This window comes from Macaca nemestrina, chromosome Y (genome assembly GCF_043159975.1).
Source record: "Macaca nemestrina isolate mMacNem1 chromosome Y, mMacNem.hap1, whole genome shotgun sequence".
NCBI lineage: Eukaryota > Metazoa > Chordata > Mammalia > Primates > Cercopithecidae > Macaca > Macaca nemestrina.
In genome coordinates, this window is record NC_092146.1 from 2,304,047 (window position 1) to 2,328,452 (window position 24,406).

The 24,406-nt window shown below is 39.7% G+C and overlaps 1 protein-coding gene and 1 pseudogene across 1 annotated transcript; one reads left to right on the forward strand and one right to left on the reverse strand.

The window, feature by feature from the left end:
- Positions 1-6,896: 6,896 nt before the first annotated feature.
- On the reverse strand, positions 6,897-7,730 carry LOC139360957 (sex determining region Y). The gene has a single exon (XM_071089432.1). It carries the CDS (start codon positions 7,649-7,651, stop codon positions 7,040-7,042), a length of 612 nt encoding a protein of 203 aa, XP_070945533.1. The 5' UTR covers positions 7,652-7,730; the 3' UTR covers positions 6,897-7,039.
- A 2,178-nt stretch (positions 7,731-9,908) lies between these two features.
- On the forward strand, positions 9,909-10,499 carry LOC139360982 (ribonuclease H2 subunit C pseudogene; annotated as a pseudogene).
- The last annotated feature ends 13,907 nt before the right edge of the window (positions 10,500-24,406 follow it).

Here is a 24,406-nt window from a genome sequence, read left to right on the forward strand (position 1 = left end):
CACCAGTAGGAATACCTCTCAAAAATATCACAAGCAGTTTAAAAGACAGGCAGAGGAAAGGTAACCAAAGGAAGACAACACTGATGTCCATTTTAACATGCACCAAAGAAAACTATAGCTTGATTATGAACGCACACACACACGCACTTGTGTAATAAAGTTTTTTTTCTTTTAGAGGTGGGATCTTGCTCTGTTGCGCAGGCTGGAGTGCAGTGACATGATCATGACTCACTGCAGCCTCGAACTCCTTGGCTCAAGTGATCCTCCCACCTCAGCCTCCCAAGTAGCTTGGATGATAAGCATGCATCGTCATACCCAGTTATTGCTTATTTATTTATATTTTTTGTAGAGATAAGTTCTCGCTATGTTGTGCAGGCTGGTCTCAAATTCCTGGCCTCAAGTGATCCTCATGCCTCAGCCTCCCAAAGTGCTGGGATTATAGGCATGAGCCATTATGCCCAGCCTGTAGTAAAAGTGGTTTAAAAAAATCACCTAGAGGCAGGGCGCGGTGGCCCATGCCTGTAATCCTAGCACTTTGGGAGTCTGAGGCGGGAGGATCACGAGGTCGGGAGATCGAGACCATCCTGGCTAACACGGTGAAATCCCGTCACTACTAAAAATACAAAAAAAATTAGCCGGGCATGGTGGCAGGCACCTGTAGTCCCAGGCACTCAGGAGGCTGAGGCAGGAGAAAGGCATGAACCCGGGTGACAGAGGTTGCAGTGAGCCAAGATAACGCCACTGCACTCCAGCCTGGGCGACAGAGCGAGACTCCGTCTCAAAAAAAAAAAAAAAAAAGAAGTATATTGGTTCAGTCTGGATGGAACAACTTGAAGCAAAGGCAGGAAGACTGGAATCAGGGAGGGGGTTTCCAGGTCACGAACAGGTGAGAGACAAATAGTTGCCTTCTTTTGAGTTTCTGATGAGCCTTTCCAAAGGAGGCTATCAGATACGCAGTGGCCTCAGTGAGCAGAGGGGTGACTTTGAATAGAATGGGAGGCAGGTCGGCCCTAAGCAGTTCCCAGCTAGACTTTTCCCTTTAGCTTAGTGACTTGGGGGCCCCAAGATTTATGTTCCTTTCACAGTGTGTGAGTGAAAGCACTTGGAAACTGAGAAGTGGAAGTGTGGCAGGCCAGGTCTCACTAACACAGGCCCCCACAACACCTGTTTCAGTATTGACTGACTGGTTAAATATTAAAAGCCAGCGCCCTCATACAAAGGCTGGAAGGTAACAAAAGCCCACCAAGAGTTTTTCCCAGGCCTTCCAGGGACAAAATAATGAAGAAATTCTTAACAGGACCCATTTAGGATTAAACAAGTTTTACTGGGGGTCTGCAGAAACTCCCCAGACCTCCACAAACAAGCTTATTGGGGCTTTGAAGGAACGCCCCAAACCTCCGTGACTTAGCAGGAGACAAGATAAGGGTAATCACCGCAGCACCTGGACCCACTTCGATGAAGTCAATTTACTGAGGCTCCAGAGGAAGGTCCTCAGGACTCACACCTTAGTTATAGATTAAAAGAAGTTAATCACTTATGTTGTTAGATAAATGTGCACTTACACATAGACATATAGCTTAGAAGGTATATAAGCTCCGGAAAACTTTGTCATTTTGAGCGGGTCTGTTGATATTGTCTACATGACTTCTCCCTGTAACCACTTACAGAAATAAAAACCCTCTTCCTCCTCAGTTCATCTGCTTCCTATTATTGGGCCACAAAAAATGCAGCCTCACCCTCAATTTGCTCAGGAAAGACAAGGAGACTTGTGAACACTCCTTACACTTCAAAGACAAGGCTCAAGGCCATTAAGAAAGACCTGTTGGGGTGCCATCCTTCCATTAAGCTTAGTTAGTTGTTAAGAAGGTTTATATATACCTCAAAAAACAGAGGGGAAAACATTAGTTGTCTAAAGGTAGTGCTCTAATGAAAATAGGAGGAAGGGTTACTTTCTTACTTGGCAACAAGGAAAACTCAAATTACATAGATTTTAGACTTCAAAAATTTTCTGGACAAATATGAAGAACACTATTAAACTCTAACAAACAGCAATCCAGAACTCTTTTTTTGTTGTTGTTTTTGCTAAACCTATTTGTAATTCTGTTAATTTCCCTACCGTAATCTACCAACTTTATGTGATCTCAGTTTAAAAATCAGCAGAATTTTCTGGTCATTTTAAAACAGCATAGAGATTTTAAGAAACATCAGCAATATTCAAATGTAAGAAAACTGATTATAACTTAGAAATTCTGAGGAAGAAAAGTAATGAAGGATAACTTGTTCCAGCAGAAAATCAGTATATTTTTATAACAACTTTAATTATTTTAACTACATACTTTCATTCTGTGGTTAAAATTTAAGTCACTAACAATTCCAAATTTTGGTGAGCATGCATAGCGATGGAAAGCTCAGACATTGCTGTGGCAGTGTGAAACAGCACAAAAACCATGGAAAATTCCTGGAAAGGTACACACAAAATTAACTGTACTGCTACCCCATGAGCTGAAAATTTCACTCGTTGGTGTTGGCCCAGGTACACTGAAAACAGATGTCCACTTAAAGACTTCAGCTCAACTGTTGACAGCAGCTTTATTAATAAAAGCCTCAAGCTCAAAACAGCCCAGAGTTCACCAACAACAGTGTACATAAACTGAGGTAATTTCATGCAAATTTCAACCTGAAAGAAAGAAGCCAGACACTCTTCAGAATACAGTTCTGTTCATATGAAGCCTTGATCTCGGCCAGGAGCAGTGGCTCACGCCTGTAATCCCAGCACTTTGGGAGGCTGAGGCGGGTGGATCATGAGGTCAGGATATTGAGACCATCCTGGCTAACATAGTGAATCCCTGTCTCTACTAAAAATACAAAAAAATTAGCTGGGTGTGGTGGCAGGCACCTGTAGTCTCAGCTATTTGGGAGGCTGAGGCAGGAGAATGGCATGAACCTGGGAGGCGGAGCTTGCAGTGAGCAGAGATTGCACCACTGCACTCCAGCCTGGGTGACAAAGCAAGACTCCATCTCAAAAAAAAAAAAAAAAAAAAAAAAAATTGACCTCTCAATTGCATGATAGAAATCATACAATTGACAGAGAAATTGCAAAAGGGCACAGGCAATATTAAGGGTTGAAGGAATTATGTAAATAGCTTGTAACCTATTTGGGGTGAGAGTTACTCAGGCATATGCATTTGCCAAAGTTCATGCATCTATAAATAAAAGATCTGTGCACAATATCTCATGAAGATTTTTTATTCTTGACATTATTACATAGTCCAATATGAAATAAAATATTAATTAAATTTCTTGAAATTCTAGAACTCTGATAACTACCCTTTGTTTCTAATTTGTAGAAACAAATCTGTGTGGAACAGATTTGGAACAAATATGGAAAATTAATGTATTTCGCATCAGTAAAATTGTGACATTTCACAGTATTGGGGAAAACATTACCTAGTTCAATGCCTAATGAAATAGTATCTAATCAATTATGAATATCTACATTACTTTTTTACTAAGATATTTTTTAGATGGAGCAATTACTTTCAGGTTAATAATAGCAAATATTTAGTTAATCCTTCACTAATGCTGATGTCTGTTCTAAGTATTTATTTACTTTTTTTTTTTTGAAACTGAGTCTCTCTCTGTTGCCCAGGCTGGAGTGCACTGGAACGATCTTGGCTCACTGCAAGCTCCACCTCCTGGGTTCATGCCATTTTCCTGCCTCAGCCTCCCGAGTAGCTGGGACTACAGGCGCCCACCACTAGGCCCGCTAATAGTAGAGATGGGGTTTCACCATGTTAGCCAGGATGGTCTAGATGTCCTGACCTCGTGATCCTCCTGCTTTGGCCTCCCAAAGTGCTGAGATTACTGGTGTGAGCCACTGCACCCAGCCTGTTCTAAGTATTTCTTATATAGACTCACTTATTTAATGCTTGTGTACCTTAATTCATGTCTCTTCATGAGTTGATTTTATTAATAAATAGCATCTCAACTAACAAAATTGTTATAGAATTGAGAAAACTGAGACTCAGACAGGGAAAGTAAATTATTGAAGCTCAAGCCTGTAAGTGGCACTCCAGGTAGCCAAAGCTGAAGGGTTTACCTTCTAGAGCCCATGTTCTTTGTTCAGTACCAAGTTCCCTCTTAATGTATTTTAAGTGCCGACATTTTAAAATATAGCAAACATCCTTTGGCAGCCAAAGCACACTTGATGCTTACAGTTAGAATTTGTTTATTGATGTTTGTTTAATCATCACAAAAATATAAAAATGCTTCATTTCAGTAATTCCTAAATAAACCATACATAAAGTATCAATTCCTCTCCTGGGATTGTGCTTCACATAAATTCTTATAAATGTTCTCCATTGTACATGTATAAGAATGTATAAAAAAAGCAATATTTGTAACAGCTGAAACCAGAAAGTGTCCATTCATTTGTCCAACAAAAATAGAATAATTATGCACAGCAATTTTTTCTTAAAAATTCTTGTTTGGGCAGCACATATACTAAAATTAGAATGATATAGAGATCAGCACTGCTCCTCCTGTACCAGGAGGGTATTCAAATATAAAGTATTTCATATTTTTGGGAGTAGAATGGTGGCTACCCTCTAGTAGGGTCAGGTGGAGAGATTAGTATTGTTATTCAAAAATTGTAGTATTTCATCTAGATAGAAGCAATTAGTTGAGATCTATTGTAGAGCATGGTGAATATAGGTAATAAGAATGTACTGAATGCTTGAAAATTGCTAACAGAGTACAATTTAAATGTTCCTAGTGCAAAAAGAAAGGGAAGTATATGGGGTAGTAGATACATTGCTTGATTTAGTCATTCCACAATGTATACATGCGTGAAGACATAATTTTTAATAATCTGAAAACTGCCAAAATTTATTAAGCAAAAGAATCTCCACATAATATTTTGTACTTATATTTATGCACATTGTTAAAGAAAAAGAGTATTCAGTGATACTTGTTCAAACTTGGTAAGGAAGACTATTCAGGACCTTCAGCACAGCAATGAGGTCTTGCACTCCAGGAGAGATTGGCCTTAGCTCCAAATACATCTGGGCAGGTGGAGATTTATAGCCAAGGAACAGGCAGTAGGGTCAATGGATGGAGAATCACTAAGAGAAGACATCACAGATAAGGCTGATTCTTGCTGAAGACAGGCTAGGCTGATCAGATGTCATCTAGAGGGTAGTGGAGGATGAGGAACCTGATCAGATATTGAGGGTGATCAAGTGTTGAGGGTGATCAGATATGGGGTGGGGGTACAGACTTGCTAACCTGGCTTAGCAGATTTCTTTCCCAAAACTGTGTTTGGCAAGGAAGTGCACAGGCAAGCCTAGGAGAAGGTTCAGAAACCTGACTAAAGTTTGGTCAAGCAGATAATCTGTGTCAGAAGTTCAAGAAAAGGAAAATTAATGTATGGTAATGAAGGTCAGAATGGGTGTGATTTTTGGGAAAGTGAAAAGAGTGGTTTTAAATATTACAAAGTAGTTTTGAGTCAGTGTTTAAAAGGTAACAGGCAATATACAGTTCTCATTTGGCATAAAGCTCAGATTAAGTAGTATTGTCTCTGGAATAAAGTAATTTATGAAGGTAACAGCTTTTTTTTTTTTTTTTTTTTTTTTTGAGACGGAGTCTTGCTCTGTCACCCAGGCTGGAGTGCAGTGGCCAGATCTCAGCTCACTGCAAGCTCCTCCTCTCGGGTTCACGCCATTCTCCTGCCTCAGCCTCCTGAGTAGCTGGGACTACAGGCACCCGCCACTTCGCCCGGCTAGTTTTTTGTATTTTTTAGTAGAGACGGGGTTTCACCATGTTAGCCAGGATGGTCTCGATCTCCTGACCTCGTGATCCGCCCGTCTCGGCCTCCCAAAGTGCTGGGATTACAGGTTTGAGCCACCGTGCCCAGCCTACAGCTTTTTTTAAACCCTGAACTTTGAGAAACATGATATCCATCTCTAATATACACTCTTTTAGTGTTTGAGTTTTATTATTTAAGGTAGTGTGTCTGAAAAGTTTTGGAATATTGGAAAGTTGACTTTGATACATACCATTAATTTTAACTTTTGATTTATTTTTATTGTAGAAAAATTTCTTTGTAATTTATACTTCAAAATGTAGTTTACAGTTATTGCCAAAGTTCTAGTTTTCTGTTTTAGCTTATATGCAAATTTTATGAAGTCTTAGCATTAAATTTTTATTCAAATCCTATCAAATTAAACCAGTTGGGTCACCAGCCCCTGTCCTTCCATCTCCATAATCTAGGTAGTCAGTATTCTCAACATTCCATCTGTATTTTTCATTCCACAGGCTTAGAAGCTAATGGGCCATGAAAACAAGTAGATTGCCATTTTAAGGGTTTTCAGAAGAAAGGCAAAACAATGAGTTTCATAGAGATATAAAAATGACAGTGAGTTAAAGATTTTGTTTTACCAGAGACATTTTATAACTAGTTGAAAGGAAATGTCAACCGTTTGGATTTATATGGAGTAAAGGAACTGAATTGCAAGTGGAGGCAAAACTGGTGTTTCCACAGCGTGAAGGGGAGAGAAAGAAACAAGTTTGATCCTGCTTACATATCCATTCCTTAGTTACCTGCAATTTACAGAGACATGCAAAGTAACTGAAAGACCAATGTATACACAGTCTAGAAAGGACTGCCTAACACGCTGCATTATAGAAGTGTGATTTCTTTTTGTACAAGTTTGAAATGTGTTTCTCATTAGAGTATTTAAAATAAACCGCAGTGTCTCTTTGTATCAAGTTAGTACTCTGTTAAATAGCCACAAACATAGGCGGGATCACTTCTGGATGTTTTATTTCTTTGCAAGTTAATCGTGTTGACACAACTTGTCTTGAAATTAAGTTTAAAATGAAATACCAGTAAAACCGAAATGAATAAGACCTTTATTAGTCAGAGAAAAGAAAATAATATTGAAACTAAACATAAGAAAGTGTAAACATAAGAAAGCTGTAAGTTACCGTAAAAACGAGCATCTACATAGGTCTTTGTAGCCAATGTTACCCGGTTGTCCTACAGCTTTGTCGAGTGGCTGTAGCGGTCCCGTTGCTGCGGTAAGCTGGCTGTGTTGATGGGCGGTAAGTGGCCTAACTGGTGCTGCATTCTTGAGTGCGTGGCTTTGGTACAGTCATCCCTGTACAACCTGTTGTTGTACACTTCTCTGCAGGGTACCGAAGAGGGATCTGCCGGAAGCAAACTGCAACTGTTTTGCAGCATCTTCGCCTTCCGACGAGGTCGATACTTATAATTCGGGTATTTCTCTCTATGCATGGCCTGTAGTTTCTGTGCCTCCTGGAAGAATGGCCATTTATCGGCTTCGGTAAGCATTTTCCACTGGTATCCCAGCTGCTTGCTGATCTCTGAGTTTCGCATTTTGGGATTCTCTAGAGCCATCTTGCGCCTCTGATCGCGAGACCACACAATGAATGCGTTCATGGGTCGCTTCACTCTATCCTGGACGCTGCCTTTACTGTTTTCTCCTGCTTCACACTGATACTTAGAGCTACAGCTTTCAGTGCAAATGAAGGAAGAGCTTCTCCGGAGAGCAGGAATATTCTGTTGTGCAGCTGGACTGTAACCATCAGTGTTAAATACGCTTAACATGGCAGAAGCATATGATTGCATTGTCAAAAACAAGGAGGCTGCGACAAAACTGAAAGGTGCCAGATTTTGAAACTTAATTTACTATCCACAACTTACTTCTACCAGGTTCTTTGTTACCTTAACTTTTGTAATGAAACTTTCATTTCTCCGCCCCCAACACCCCTCTCAACTCCGCCCAACCAGGCTACCCCCTAGTGCCCTGACAATGTATTCATTCTCAAGCAAAACATGATAATTCAGTAACATTGACTACTTGCCCTGCTGATCGGCCGCCTTGAAGGCTCTACTACTCTCCTGAAAAGTGCAAATTTGACTTAATCCCCAATTTTTTCACTGACCTTTTACGCCAGTTGAGAGGACAGAAAAAGCTATATGAATTGTTTATCATTATCAATATATGTGCTTGTTACCTTTAAAAAACAAAGCTTAATGAGAACCTAACTGTGTTAACCACATACATACATACATAACTGCATATTGAATTTATAGTAATCATTATCGCTTTTTCTTCACTTCTATTTAAAGAGTATATGAAAATTCTATACACATTTTTCACAGGCATTAAGTATCAGAATATTAACATATACTTACAAGTTTTTGTTTTGTTTTGTTTTTAGATGGAGTTTCGCTCTGTCGCCTAGGCTGGAGGGCAGTGGCAGCGATCTTGGCTCACTGCAAGCTCCGCCTCCCAGCTTCACGCCCTTCTGCTGCCTCAGCCTCCAGAGTAGCTGGGATCACAGGCAACCGCCAACACGCCAAGCTAATGTTTTGTATTTTTAGTGGCGACAGGGTTTCACCATGTTGACCAGGATGATCTCGATCTCCTGACCTCATGATCTGCCCACCTTGGCACCCCCAAAGTGCTGGGATTACAGGTGTGAGCCACTGTGCCTGGCCACAAGTATTTTATGCCCAACTTCTAGAATGGCTAACATTTGACTTTTAAAAAAGAAATTGTTTCGTTTTGAGATTCTCCAGAGGCACAAGATGGCTCTAGAGAATCCCAAAATGCTAAGAACTCAAAACAGTTTTAAGATACACTAAAAAGAGGATACAATTCTTTTCTTTGCAGATTGTATAGTGGAATACTTTTGAAGGCATTTTCTTCACTATCACACAATTAGCAATTTAAAAAACAATCTTTTACAAGTCTAAATTAAATTTCTATTCACAACTAATAAATTACAGTCATCAGTTTATCATATTTTACATTTTAGTTCAACCTCCTTCAAAATTTAAAGGTCACAGTTTACCAAACTAAAGAAGTGAATAACTCTCCTCAATAAATCTTAAAGTCTGATGAGAAATGACAAGATTTCTTTGATGAAATAAAATGGGAGGCAAGTCTCCCCACTCATCAATATATTTTAATGCCATATTTGCAAAATGGGAGTAACAACTACAGGTTCTTAAACATGTATCTTAATAGCAAATAAAATGGTTAAATTGCAGTCACACACACAAACAGATTTTCTACAATTGGAAATCACTTAAAAATGAGGAAAAACATGCCCATTCAAAATCTGACGTGAAAATAGCAAAAACTGACACAAGGCACCACATGGGTGAACCTTGAAAACGTTATACTGTGTGAAAAAGTCAGATGCAAGAGGCCAGATACAGAATGATCCCACGTGTAGGAAATTTTCAGGAAAGGCAAATAAATAGAGACCAAAACCAGATTAATGGTTGCTAAGGACTGGATGAAAGAGGTTGTGGAGAGTTACTGCTGGTGGATGCATGGCTTCTTTTGAGGACTGATAAAATGTGCTCTGGAACTAGAGAGAGGTGATCCCTGCACAACATGGTGAACCAAAGAGTAACAGAAACTGAAGTCCAAATAAGGAGTGTGTTGGCAGTCTTAGGATTGGAAATCGAGAAACAGATTCCAGAAGCATCTGACATTGTGTCGTGACCAACTATTTTGAGAGACAGTTTTTAAAGGGAACAAGAGAAAGTTGGTACTCATTAGGTTACTTAAACAACCTCTTATCTTAATTGGTAGTGAAGGGTTATCTTAGCAGTTCATGGGTTTCTACGCAACAGTCCTTGAATCAGGGGTTTGGGGAAAAAGTCAGTTTTCACTATAAAATCTTTTAAGAAGTGGCAGCAATTTTTGTCTGCAGAATCTGTAAGTACATTTTGCAGTCAGGCAGTTGCAAGATGGGTTTCAAAAACAAAATGTTATTGCTATGGTTAGCTCTTGTTTCCTTCGTTCACCGGTACTACTAAATCGTCCACTTTAAGAGGGATAAAGTCTTGTCGCATAGGAGCCAGGATGGAGAGCGGCGACGAGGCGACTATCAAGAGGTACCGCGTCCACTTGCGCCCAGCCACACTGCAGGACGCCACCCCCGCCCCATTGCACCTGATACCCTGCGAGGTCGCGGGGGACTGCCCTCCACTGTGCGGCGCTTCTTGTCGCCAGTCATACGCCAGGGCCCCGAGGGACTCTAAATATCATTTCGGGGCTGCAGACTAAGGGGCGAGGAGGTGGCGGTGCCGCCTAGCCTTGTAGGATCCATGATGGTGACTGAAGAGGAGGAGGTGTCGATGGGGAAGCCAGACCCCTGGCGGGGTTCCGGGAATGACGACCAAGAAAAGGAGCCCCTAGAGCGCGACCTCGACCGCTTCAGCTGAACCACTACCAGCTTCAGCCGCTTCACGCTGTGGGGCATGGAGGCCATCCCTGGCCCGGATGCCAAAGTGCCTGGGGCCTTAACTTGGTCAAGCCTCGCGGCAACGATTCACGCGCAGGTGCCCAAGGACACAACCAGAGCTTGAAATTCAAAGCCTCAAACCCTTCACAGCAGTAAATCAGCTCTTTACTTTGGAGCCACTGGATCCGTCACCCCAATAAAGGAGCTCTTCACAGCACACACACACACACAAAACATAAAGTGGTGAATTTTATATTCTTATATACATATGTCAGACTATCTATATATTTTTAAAAGGCAAAAGGGATCTCCCAGATGCTTATATTACTTGACGGTGTGTGTAAGGAGACTCACTTGGTGGCGGGCAGTCAACGAAATTTAAATAAAGACACAAAGTTTTATTATTTTTCTGTCTACAGATCCTAGGATAATGTGTGACATGTAGTAGGTTCTCAATATACTTCTCTGATACTTTAATTAATGAAATGTGTGAAAATACCTCAGGGTTCAGAAAAAGAAACTCAATCACTTAAAAAAAAAGAAAAAAAAAAAAAAAACATTGGTTCTCCCGTAAAGTAACAATCCTTCCATGCAAAAATAAGGGTGCAGAGGGAGATTGAGAGCATTTAATTTACATGTATAATATAATATCAACACATTTTAATCTCTCAACCAGGCTAATAATTCACTCACTGTCTCTAGGGAACTGCATTAACAGTTCTTCCAATATTGGGCCTTTATATCAGGGGCTAATCATATGCTTCCTGAGCGCCTGAGTGATCCCAGTTTCTGGAACACTATTCCTTTCTCCCAAAATTCAGTAAATAAAAAGTTAAAGCGCTATATTGTTTTATATGAGTATGATCTTTAAGATTCATTGATGACTATTTTTCAACAGTTGTTAAATATTTTTACATCAGTCAGGCCCACAAGCTATTATCTTAAGTGGTAGGAAATTAGCTGGTCCTGTCAATGTTAAATCCAAACTGGCTTAACCAAGAGCAAAAGTTGCCAAACTAAGGGAATTTTTTTTTTTTTTTTTTTTTTTTTTTAAATCTTAAGGCATGGTAAGAAAAATGTTCAAAAGACATTAGATTCAAATAATTTCACACAGATCCTGGTTCATTTTTACATCAGAATAAAAATAGATGAAAACTGAAGAATAGTAACTTAGATTGGTCCAATGCAATTAATTGCATTTGAGGTACATTAAGGTATCTTATACTCATTAAATACCCTTTGTAGCCCTAATTTAATTTCTATGGTGTATGCAAACAGAGATTAACACTGCATACAGAATAAATATACAAAATTTTATATGAATTTATTTTTCTCCTCATAAGATGTGCTTCGGTATTTCTTCAAATTCAGGGATGACTGCAACAAAAATGTGAATATTACTCCACTCCTTCTCTCTAATTTTATCTCAAGATATTCCCATCAAAGTACAAATATATGTGGTCATAAACCATCCCCCACAAATTGTATGCTAGACATAGTTGACTATTTTTAAGTCCAATTATGTGTTCATTTATCCTGCAGCTTGGCTATAGACTGTTTTTTGATGCCTAATGGTTGGCAGGTCACCAAAGACATAAACAATAAAAGAAAAGGTAAATTAAATGCACAACAGCAAAATTTAAAACTTTTGTGAGATGACACTTACAAATAAAAAGGTGTAATAGAATAATGCTAAACTTAGAATTTGTAAACGGGTAATTAGTTTTGGGACTTTAGAGTCAAATGTCCTTTCAAGATGTTGGGTTTGTTTTGTTTGCTTGTTTTTTTATTTTAATCATGCTAAATTCATGGGCCATATTTTCAACATCTAATTCTCAAAGAGTTAGAATAGTCTTCTGATTTGGTAGATGGAAATTAATGCTCACTTTAATTGCTGGGTTCTACTCTTTTAAGACTTAGATAAATCATCTAGAAACTGATGCATTTAAACATGATCAATTTTATTGACATCTTTTTTTCCCAGGGATAATCTAATTATTTGCAGGTGGGAAGATTAAGTAAGGTGCAGTGGGAAACAGAAGGATCTCCTACCTGAGCCAAAGAACCTTACAAATGCGTATCTACTACACGTAAATTAAACTATAAGTAAACAAAATAGTTTACAACTTTAAAATAATGCTGCTGGTTTTTTTTCTCTAACCTCACCTGAATGATTTTTCTTTTAATTTATTATTTTGATTTTTTCAAAATATAGGAAATTGCCTCTAAAAACAAGGTTTCAATCTTGGGAAGAAATTTCTCATAGACTGAAGCATTTTTTTTTTTTTTTCAAATCAGTTGTACCTAATGGTCTTAAAATCACATTGTGGCTAGCCAGGCCTGAAATAGGTAAACAGAAACAGATGGTATCCACAGTTTTCCTTTCTTCCTTGAAACAAAGAGGTAACTTCACTCTTTTCATTTACGTTCTGATGCACAAGTATGAGCTTCTCTTTTGAGTTCTTCTAATCAGCTTAGATACTACATGTTATAGCTTGTTTCTTTCTATAAAATGAAGGTCACTTTTAATCTTTTCCAGGGTCTTCCTTCAGTTCCTTTTTGTCCAAGGCTAACTACACTCCTCTTTGTCTAGTGAGCCAGCAGCTGTTTGACCAAGAACCACTTTAGGAAACAGTTTTTAAAGATACCTCATGAAAGCATTCTGTTGTACCCTTCCATATATTATTTTTTTCTCAGTCTGTTGTATTAAGATTAGAGATTGCTTTCTTTTTGTTAACGCTTTGAAATATTTTGTTTAGTGACCAAAGCCTTGGTCAAATTATGAATAGTTCTATTTTTTTTTCTGAAAAATAATGTTCCTTTAGTGATTTATACTTAAGATATATTATTATTTAACTGTCTTACATTTCACAAATACTTTCCTAATTTTGGACTTAAAATGGCATTTATCCTCTTTATTTTTTAATCTTCAAAACAATAATATAACAATGATTATTATAATTTGTGCTTCTATTTTTGCCTTGTTTGAATGATGATGGCTTTAGTATCTTACTGCTAAAAAATGTTGCTAGTTTGTAAAATAGCCTTTTTGCAGAAACCTGCAGCAAGAATCCAATAACAACAACAGGAAAAACCTGGGGAATTCTGGGCTTTTCAAATTTTTGTATTACCTAGCAATTATGTGTTATTTGAAATTTGATTAGAAAGAGGCTAAAACAATTGTTTGAGTCTGGTGATTAAAAAGTGGTAAGTCTTTGATCTATGATGGTTAGTAGTTTGTATTTTGTGGTAAAAACAATACTTTCCATTTTCAAATAATTTTAATTGTTACAAATTATTATAAGTATATTGTAATTAGTTTTTACTGCCACTCCCATAGCTTTGGTTGTATCTAATTTCTCATTCCTTTTTTCTTTCTTTGTTTTGTTTTTTGAGTTAGAGTCTTGCTCTGTTGCCCAGGCTGCAGTACAGTGGCATAATCTCGGCTCACTGCAAGCTCCGCCTCCCGGGTTCATGCCATTCTCCTGCCTCAGTGTTCTCAGTAGCTGGGACTACAGGCGCCCACCCCCACACCCGGTTGATTTTTTGTATTTTTAGTAGAGACGGGGTTTCACTGTGTTAGCCAGGATGGTCTCGATCACCTGACCTTGTGATCTCCCCACCTCGGCCTCCCAAAGTGCTGGGATTACAGGTGTGTGCCACCGCACCCGACCCTAATTTCTCATTTCTAATGTCACTTACATTTGCTTTATTATATTTTTATTTAATCTAAACCAGCAAGAAGGTACTTAATATTGCAAGCTTTTAAAAGAAATAGGGCTGCTGCTTCTTTTGCTAATCCTCTCTTTGAAATTCCTTTTTGCTTTTTGGGGGAAGTTATTTCTACTCAAATCTTGTTCAGGTCAGAATGAAGCTACAGATGAAGAACATGAAAAGTTGTTGGTTAAAATAAAATTATAACTAGGCTGGTTTACGGTTAGTAATTTCTTTTCATGCTCCACTTAAATGTTTTTACCCTAAAGTAATGATGTAGGAGAAGTCTAAAGCAATGGGATTAATATACATGTCCCAGTGCAAATTTGATTCATGAAACTCTTTGTTATTTTTGGCTGCACGTACATTGTTACAATTGTGATGCAAGATGAATATTTTGCATCTTTCAAAATCTTACATCAGTAGGGAGTTGTCCCCAACCTAGGAGAAAGAAAAAGTAATATATTTTTCTCACCTGTCAACAAAGCCCATAGGTGACACACTATGATGAAAGACAGATAAACAAGAGAATAGCACTCACATTTATTTAGTAAATGTTTTACGTCACATGAGAACCTTCAAAAATGAAGACCCCAAAAAACAGAAAGCTATGTGTTTTTACTTAAGTTTGATGAAGTGGACAGGTGTGCAGAAGTACAACTGGACAAAAGAAGCCCAATCTAATGGTAATCAATGGGGAACTTAGCAAGGCCTGTGTGTTTAGATTCTGGGCCTCTCTGTACCATCAGCTCCTTCCTTTTGGGTATAGGGAGGGCCCCTTTGGAATGTGGGTCTTAGGACCTGCTCTTCTTCAAAAAGACCATATATATGCAAAGCAACTCCTAAATGCAGAAGGAACCTAGAAACCAAAGAAGGGGGCAGACAAATCCAGTTTGTCAGTGTGGGATGACTTACTGGGGAAACTTACAGAAAAAAATGTGGCCTTGGGTACCCACTAGACAGGTGTTTATTTGCATCGCAATCTCCCATACCCATGGCTTGTATCTTGGGGAAAAAAGAATACATGCTCAGGAAGGAATGTGTAGTTGGCTGCAGGCATGATAGCCTATAATTTCTACAATAACAAGGGTTGTTTGGGAGGAAACTTAAAAATGAATAGATATTTCTACATAAAGAGTAATACAACTAGACATTTTGGAGGTATTTCTAGACTCAGTGTTAGCCAAACAGATTCACATTTTAAACTAAAGTCATTCTTGTCCCCACACTCTGTCCCACTAATTCAATGTCATGTGCTGACCTCTTCTGAGATGGTCCCTGAAACTTTAGAAGGAGGCATCCGGCGGGGCGCGGTGGCTCAAGCCTGTAATCCCAGCACTTTGGGAGGCCGAGGCGGGCGGATCACAAGGTCAGGAGATCGAGACCACAGTGAAACCCCGTCTCTACTAAAAATACAAAAAATTAGCCGGGCGCGGTGGCGGGCGCCTGTAGTCCCAGCTACTCAGGAGGCTGAGGCAGGAGAATGGCGGGAACCCGGGAGGCGGAGCTTGCAGTGAGCCGAGATCGCGCCACTGCACTCTAGCCTGGGCAATAGCGTGAGACTCCGTCTCAAAAAAAAAAAAAAAAAAAAAAAAAAAAAAGAAGGAGGCATCCAGAGCCAGACATAGTATTAATAAATTTATTTTCTAGTTCCAAGAAAAGGCCACAATGGCAATGTAAACAATAACAAGAATTATTAACAGCTTTTGCCATTGTTAGCCCCCAGAACTAAACCAAGGAGAAAGCCAGTGGGAGAAAGGGAGAGTAGGGTCAAGCATTGCAGTTATCTGGCTTTGCATGTCTTGCAGGGTTACCATTATGTTGTCAGAATTATCTGGAATATATACACAGCATTCAGTTCTAATAATCTGCTGCACAGGTTCTCTATTGTGCAGCAGTTAAGATATCTAATGCTGTGCAATTTCGCCAAACAGTGTATACATGAGGGATATTTTAGAGTTCTTTCAAGAAATACTTTGGAAGCCTGCTGAATACTTTGAGAGCCTGCTGAATATTCTTAGTGGGAGCTTCTACATATCATTAATAGGTCATGTCTTTAATGTCTAAAGATGGTGCTAAATTATCATTCCAATGAAAAATAGCTCTTGTCTAGCTATTAATCACATGTAGGAGATTAGCAGGTCTGCCAACTAAATATGTTCATCATCCTTGGACCTATGGAGAACCTAAAGTGTAGCATTCTAGCCATCCTTGTAGTACCCAAAGACAGAGATTAGATTCATTCACATAACTATTCAGTACCATTTGGAGCACACCAGTTTAAGCCGGATCATGAGGACTAGTCTGTAGCAAGTGAGTGCATGGCCTTCAGGATTACAATATATTGACACTGCTCCCGGAGTAAGATGGCTTACGAGTTATGGATATGGTTCCCTTGTTCTTAACATAGGAGCACCAACTGACTTAACTGCCCTGCAGTTGGTGTCACCCAAATTTGAAGAAAACTCTATTTATGGGAAGACCTATGAGATTTCATAATAAAAACTATTACTTTAGAATTTTAGAATATAGGGTAGGATAGGCTAGCTATTATACTTTTTTTTTTTTTTTTTTTTTTTTTTTTTTTTGAGGTGGAGTCTTGCTCTGTTACCAGGCTGGGGTGCAGTGGCGTGATCTCAGCTCACTGTAACCTCCGCCTCACAAGTTCAAATGATTCTCCTGCCTCAGTCACTTCAATAGCTGGGATTATAGGCACACACCACCATGTCCAGCTAATTTTTGTATTTTTAGTGGAGACACAGTTTCACCTTGTTGGCCAGGATGATCTCGATCTGTTCACATTGTGGATCCACTTGCCTCAGCCTCTCAAAGTGCTGGGATTACAGGTGTGACCCACAGTGCCCAGCCTATTATACATTCTTACGTGGCATTTATTGAGCTGCGTCTTATCAGTAGGTCAATTAATCACATCATCCCTTGTCATATCAGCTAATGTGCTGTTCTAATGTTCAGCAGCTTTAATGAATGTTTAAGGGTTGTCCATCATTTCCCTCCATGGACAGTGCCCATCAAGGCAGACTAGAAGTGTTGAGAAAGGTAACAAAATGCAAACCCAGCTGGCCTCTTCTGTAGGCTGTCAGTATAATGTTGAGCCCTCTGTGGGAAGACGTTCATTTCTCCTTTCATAGGTCAGAGGAGTAAGAAGAACAGAAGATTATGGGCAGAAATAGAAGTGTTTTGTGGTACTTGGCACAACAGTTCTTTCCCATCAAACAAAATGACAGTAGAATCTTTATCTCAGGTATTATTAGAATATGGGCAGCCTGAGAATTATGGGCTGGGAGCACATACTGAGCATTTTGCCTGAGGGGTTAAGGTATCTGGTGTTGTCTGTAAGCAACATCAAAAGACCATGTTAAACAGCTCACCAAAGGTGCTGTATTCTGGTATACTGGCATGTGGAACATTTTGGCCCAGACTCCAACTGGATCAATGGAGAGCACTTTAGCTGCCCGGGGGACTCCTTACTTTCTGACAAGAAATACACTATCTAACCTGGGGGAAGTTGCCAGTCCAATCCTTATTCAATTGTCCCACCTCTTGGCTCAAGATCTTGGGGAATCCTAAATAACATTTGCCATTGACCTTTTACCAGCTCTGGTAGAAATACGTCTCCTCAGATCTTTTTCACAAGTATGGTTGATGAACTTTTTTCTGGGGTGGTCCCAAGTCATTGGTATGATGCCAGCTCTGTGTTTGTTTTGACTGAATTAAGATTTCTCAGTTGGGCACCATGGCTCACACCTGTAATCCCAGCACTTTGGGAGGCCGAGGCGAGTGGATCACCTGGTCAGGAGTTCAAGACCAGCCTGGCCAACAGGGTGAAACCCCCTCTCTAAAAATACACAAATAAGCCGGGTGTGGTGGCATGCACCTGTAATCCCAGCCCCTCAGGAGGCTGAGGCAGGAGAATTGCTTGAACCTGGGCAGTGGTTGCAGTGAGCCAAGATCATGCCATTATACTTTAGCCTGGGAGACAGAGCGAGACTCCGTCTCAAAAAAAAAGAAAAAAAAAAAAAAAGGAAACACATAAATGATTTCTCATGACCTGAGGCAAAACCATCACCTACCCATGCAAGATATCGGATTGCATAACTGTTTGCAGTTGTATTTTCAAAATGGCATTCTTTTCTTTTCTTCTCTCTCTCTCTCTCTCTTTTTTTTTTTTTCCTAGTAAGACAGTGTCTCACTCTGTCACAAAGGCCGGAGTGCAGGCTCACCGCACCTTGACCTCCAGACTCAAGCAATCCTCTCATCTCAGCTTCCCAAGCAGCTGGGATCACAGGCTGTGGCCATGATGCCTGGCTAGTTTTTGTGTTTTCTATAGAGACAGCGTTTCACTATGTTGCCCAGACTAATCTTAAATTCCTGAGCTTACATGATCCTCCTGGCTTCCCAAAGTGCTGGGAACACAGATATGAGCCACCACTCCCAACTTTCTAAAGTAAAAAGAGTTACAGTGAGTTAAGATTAATTTGTTATTGATTAACAATTACATTTAGTGGCCGGGCCCAGTGACTAATGCCTATAATCAATCCCAGCACTTTGGGAGGCCGAGGCAGGCAGATCACTTGAGGTCAGGAGTTGAAGACCAGCCTGGCCAACATGGTGAAACCCTGTCTCTACTAAAAGCACAAAAATTAGCTGGGCATGCTGGCTTACACCTGTAATCCCAGCTACTTGGGAGACTGAGGCAGGAGAATCACTTGAACCTGGGAGGCAGAGGTTGCAGTTAGATGAGATGGCGTCACTGCAATCCAGCCTGGGTGACAGAGCAAGACTTGTCTCAAAATAAATAAATAAACATAAAACTAGTGTAGCCTAAGGGTTTGTGAAGCATACAGTGTTATACAATAGGGTCCTGAGCCTTCACCTGCACTCACTACTCACTCACTGGCTCACCCAGAGCAACATCCAGCCCAGCAAGCACTAATCACGGCAAGTAGCCTACCTGTATAGGTGTACTACTTTTTTAATGTTTTATACTATATTTTTTACTGTATATTTTCCATGTTTACACACAAATACTCACCATTGGTTTACAACTGCCAACAGGATTTCTTGCAGTAACTTGCTCTACAGGTTTGTAGTCTAGAAGTGACAGGGTCTACCATATAGCCTAGGTGTGTAATAGGCTACACCATCTAAGTTTCTGTAAATACACTTCATCATGAGCTTACAATGAGGAAATTACCTAATGATGTATTTCTCAGAAGGTATCCCCATCATTAAGTGATTGATGCAGGACTATAGCTTAAATGTGAATTCATTTGAAGTAGGCTGCATGATTAGCAGTTTGATAACTGGATTGTCTTTTTTTCTTGTTAAAACACACACACATGCACACACACATACACTCCTGTTTGATAAAAGCCTTCTCGCTGGCTGAGTGTGGTGGTTCACGCCTATAATCCCAGCACTTTGGGGGACCAAGGCAGGCAATCATGAGGGCAGAAGTTCGAAACCAGCGTGGCCAACATGGTGAAACCCTGTCTCTACTAAAAATACAAAAATTAGCTAGGCGTGGGTGCACACACCTGTAATCCCAGCTACTTGGGAGGCTGAGGTAGGAGAATTGCTTGAACCTGGGAGGCAGAGGTTGCAGTGAGCCAAAATTGCACCACTGCACTCCAGTCTGGGTGACAGAGCCAGACTCATCTCAAAAAACAAACAAACAAAAACCAAAAAACTGTCTCTGTCTGTATTTTGTCTGGGTTCACCGTTTCTTATTTGAAATGCTTATAAATTCATTGTGTGATTTTGTTTTGCTCTGTTGAAGTAAGTAAAATGTGGACAGGAATCTCTGAAATAAAAATGTTTTATTTGGGAAGTAACACTTGCAGTCTGGTGCCTACACTCAGACAATGTTGTCGTCAGTATGTCTGATGAACAAACACAAGCTTTAAGGTTTTATAAAAGAAAAGAGAGCGTGTGTATTGTTCCTTGAGAAAGTTCACTGGCACTATTCAGGTTTTGGGGAGGTGGCAAGTGAGCTGATGGTGGTGCATAAAACTAGTCTTAGATTTTTAGCAAGTTGTTTCAGAGCCAGGCTAGTTGAAAGGTACATTCTTGGAACAATGTTTTGTTGCTGTTGTTGTTTTGAGAGAGAATCTAGCTCTGTAGCCAGGCTGGAGTGCAGTGGCATGATCTCGGCTCACTGCAACCTCCACCTCCCAGGTATAAATGATTCTCATGACTCAGTCTCCCAAATAGCTGGGATTACAGGCAAACACCACCACACCTGGCTAATTTTTGTAATTTTGGTAGAGACAGGGTTTCACCATGTTAGCCAGGCTGGTCTCAAACTCCTGGCTTCAAGTGATCTGCCAGCCTTGTCTTCCCAAAGTGCTGGGATTATAGACGTGAGCCATCAAAGCCAGTCTGGAGCAATGTTATATAACCTGACTGTTTCCTCAGCCATTATGACCCCACAAACCCCAGCCTTTCAACTCTGTTTCAGTTGGCTATCACAAGAGTGACCCAACTTGTATATCAACTTTTACATTTTTACATTTTTACATTTTGATTAAGACCTTTCTCTGAAAGCATTGCTTATCAATCATTTTGAAGTTAGGCTTAATTATCCATTAGTATCTGGATGGACCTGTCCTGGTTGCTTCTCTGTCATGTTGAGGGGAACATTATGGAGATCATATTTGAGGCCAGAAGGGAACATTTTCTCAAGTAAATTTGTCTGGAGTCCAGCATCAAGTCTGTCTTATTAGTACATAAGCATCAGCAACTGTCTCAAAGTGTTGCATTAACTTTATCTTTTTTTTTTTCCTTTTTTTGAGATAGCGTTTCACTCTTGTTGCCTAGACTGGAGTGCAATAGCACAATCTCGGCTCACTGTAGCCTGCACCTCCCAGGTTCAAGTGATTCTCCTGCTTCAGCCTCTCAAGTAGTTGGGATTACAGGCATAAGCCACCATACCCAGCTTATTTTTTGTGTTTACTAGAAACAGTTTCACCGTGTGGTCAAGCTGGTCTTGAACTCCTGACCTCAGTTGATCTACCCTCCTTAGCCTCCCAAAGTGCTAGGATTACAAGCGTGAGCCACTGCACCCAAGAACTTTATCTTTGTAGGAGAGTTGGGTTTACAAGGATTAGACAGGCAATAAAAACAAAGTTTAAAAAATATAATATAAAAAGAATTAATAGTAATATTATAAATGTAGTTTGTTTAATGGTTTTAAACTAAGAGCCTAAGCCTAAGAGCAAAAAACCAGACAAATCAAAAGCCTGTGGGGTAAACTGGATGAGGTCTGTGGTAGTTGTTTAGTAGATCTTACGGCTAGATTGACTTAAAGCAAAGAACACCAGCTTTATAAAAAGGGACCACTAGTATAATTTGAACAAAAAGTTGTGATATTGATATTTTCAGTTGGCCAGTAGGTGGACTAAAAGGATTCCTTATGCCAGGTTTTATCAAATTACCTGTAGCAGTTACTGACTGGAAAATTTTAATTACAGCACTATCCTGCCAAATGAAGAAGAAGGCAACATTAGGGGGGTGATAGTCTCATTCTGATTTGGAGTCTTATTCTGATGTCTTAGGAAATGCTCTGTAAGGTGTGGGAAAATGTCAACTTCTTATCTTGTCTTGAATGTCTCTGCTGACGGTATTGGGTGGTTTGGTAAACTCTTGGTGCAGCTCATGCAAATTATTCCTTTTGTGATTTGCTGCCTCATATATCATGCACAAGACTTGTTTTTTTAAAAATACGTGTCTGGGCCAGGCACAGTGGTTCACGCATGTAATCCCAGCACTTTGGGAGGCCAAGGCCAGCAGATCACTGGAGGTCCAGAGTTTGAGACCAGTCTGACCAACATGGAGAAACCCCACCTCTACGAAAAATACAAAATTAGCTGGACGCGGAGGCTCATGCCTGTAATCCCAGTTACTTGGGAGGCTGAGGCAGGAGAATCTCTTGAAACTGAGAGGCCAAGGTTGTGATGAGCCAAGATTGCACCATTGCACACCACACTGGGCAACAACAGCAAAACTCCATCTCAAAAAAAAAAAAAAAAAGAAATATATGTATATATATATATAATCAGCTTATAAGACTTCAGGAACACTGCAATTTCTGTTTCAGTGTTTTATGGAATGAATGTGGATTGGAGGGCCCTAGACAATGTACACAGCTACAATCTAGTAACAGGTGCTTTTTTTCTTCTTTTTACATTTTCATATCGGACTATAAGGTTAAAAACTTATTGAGGCTAAAAACCCAAACCAAGGCAGACTTCAGATTTTGCTTACAGCTTTAGAGATCATAAACCTGACAAGAAGTGACAGTTTTTATTTACGTGTTGCAAGACTCTCAAAGTCACAGATTTTATGTATACTTTTATATGGAATTGTACTCAAATGTATAACCCATGTTTTCAATTGTATTCTGCTACAAAGAGAGAGCACATTTTTATTAGACTTATGCAAATAACCGTATTTCCATAAGAATATTCATAAATAGTTTTGAAATTTTGGAGAATCGAAACAGAAATGGGAAAAGAAAATATTTTTATCTTTGTTAATGAAAGCATACTTTACCAAATTGTAAAAAGTTATGGATAGGTTAAGATAGAAATTTCTTTAAAAAGACAAAACATTCGAGTAAAGGATCACTGGCCCGGCGCGGTGGCTCAAGCCTGTAATCCCAGCACTTTGGGAGGCCGAGATGGGCGGATCACGAGGTCAGGAGATCAAGACCAGCCTGGCTAACACAGTGAAACCCTGTCTCTACTAAAAAATACAAAAAAATTAGCCGGGCGAGGTGGCAGGTGCCTGTAGTCCCACCTACTTGAGAGGCTGAGGCAGAAGAATGGCGTGAACCTGGGAGGTGGAGTTTGCAGTGAGCCGAGGTCAGGCCACTGCACTCCAGCCTGGGCGACTGAGCGAGACTCCATCTCAAAAAAAAAAAAAAAAAAAAGAAATATTTCCCTAGACCAATGCCCTGGAGAATCTCCCCAATGTTTTCTTCTAGTAGTTTCATGGCTTGAGATCTTAGATTTAAGTCTTCAATACATTTTGATTTGATTTTTGTTTATGGTGAGAAACAGGAGCCTACTTTCATTTTTATGCATATGAATATTCAGTTTTCCCTGCACTTTTATCAAAGACACTTTCCTTTCCCCAATGTATGTTCTTAACACCTTTGTCAAAAATGAGTTCACTGCAGACATAAGGATTTGTTTCTGGTACTCTCTTCTGTTCCATTGATCTATGTGTCTGTTTTTATGCTAGTACCATGCTGTTTGGTTATTATAGCTCTGCTGAATAACTGCAAGTCAAGTAATGTGATTCTTCCAGTTTTGTTCTGTTTGCTCGGAATGGCATCGGCTGTTCTGGGTCTTTTGTGGTTTCATACAAATTTAAGAAACATTTTTGTTTTATTGTTGTTAAGAGTGTCAGTATTTTGATAGGGATTTCATTGAATCTGTGGATTCCTTCGGGTAGTGTGGATATTTCAACAATTTAACAAGATGGATTCTTCTAATCCATGAACATGGAATGCCTTTCCATTTGTGTGTGTGTGTGTGCCCGTGTGTATGTGTGTATCTGTGTCTGTCTGTGTGTGTTCTTTAATTTCCTGCATCAGTATTTTATAATTCTCATTGTACAGGTGTTTTACTTCTCTGAGTAAGATTATTCCTAGGTATTTTATTTTATTTTTTATTTTTTTGAGACAGAGTCTCACTCTGTCACCCTGACAGAGTGAGTGCAGTGGTACAATCTTAGCTCAGTACAACCTCCACCTCCTGGGTTCAAGTGGTTCTCCTGACTCAGCCTCCTGAGTAGCTGGGAATATAGGCACCTGCCACTACACCTAGCTAATATTTGTATTTTTAGTAGAGATGGGGTTTCACCATGTTGGCCAGGCTGGTCTTGAGCTCCCAACCTCAGGTGATCCACCTATCTCGGCCTCCCAAAGTACTGGGATTACAGGTGTGAGCCACTGTGCCCCACCAACATTTTTAGTCTTAAAATTTTTAAAGTAAAATACTGGTTACCAGAGGCTTATTGGTGGGGAGGACTGGGGAAATGCCGATCAAAGAGCACATAATTTTTAAGTTAGGCAGGAGGAATAAGTTTAAGAGATCTATTGTACAACATGGTGACTATAGTTAATAACCAATTTCATGCTTGAAAATTGTGAAGAGAAAACCTAACTCAACAACACATTTAAAAGATTGTTCATCATGTCCAAGTGTAATTTATCTAAGGGATGCAAGGATGGTTCAATATATGCAAATCAATCAATGTAATACATCTTACCAACAAGATGAAAAACAACCCTCTCCAAATTATACAATCTTTTCAATTGATGCTGAAAAGTATTTGATAAAATATGCCTTCTCTTTATGACAAAAATCATCAA

Excerpts from the sequence above, each read along its gene's own strand:
- LOC139360957 (XM_071089432.1), bottom strand. The coding sequence starts at position 7,651 with ATGCAATCATATGCTTCTGCCATGTTAAGCGTATTTAACACTGATGGT.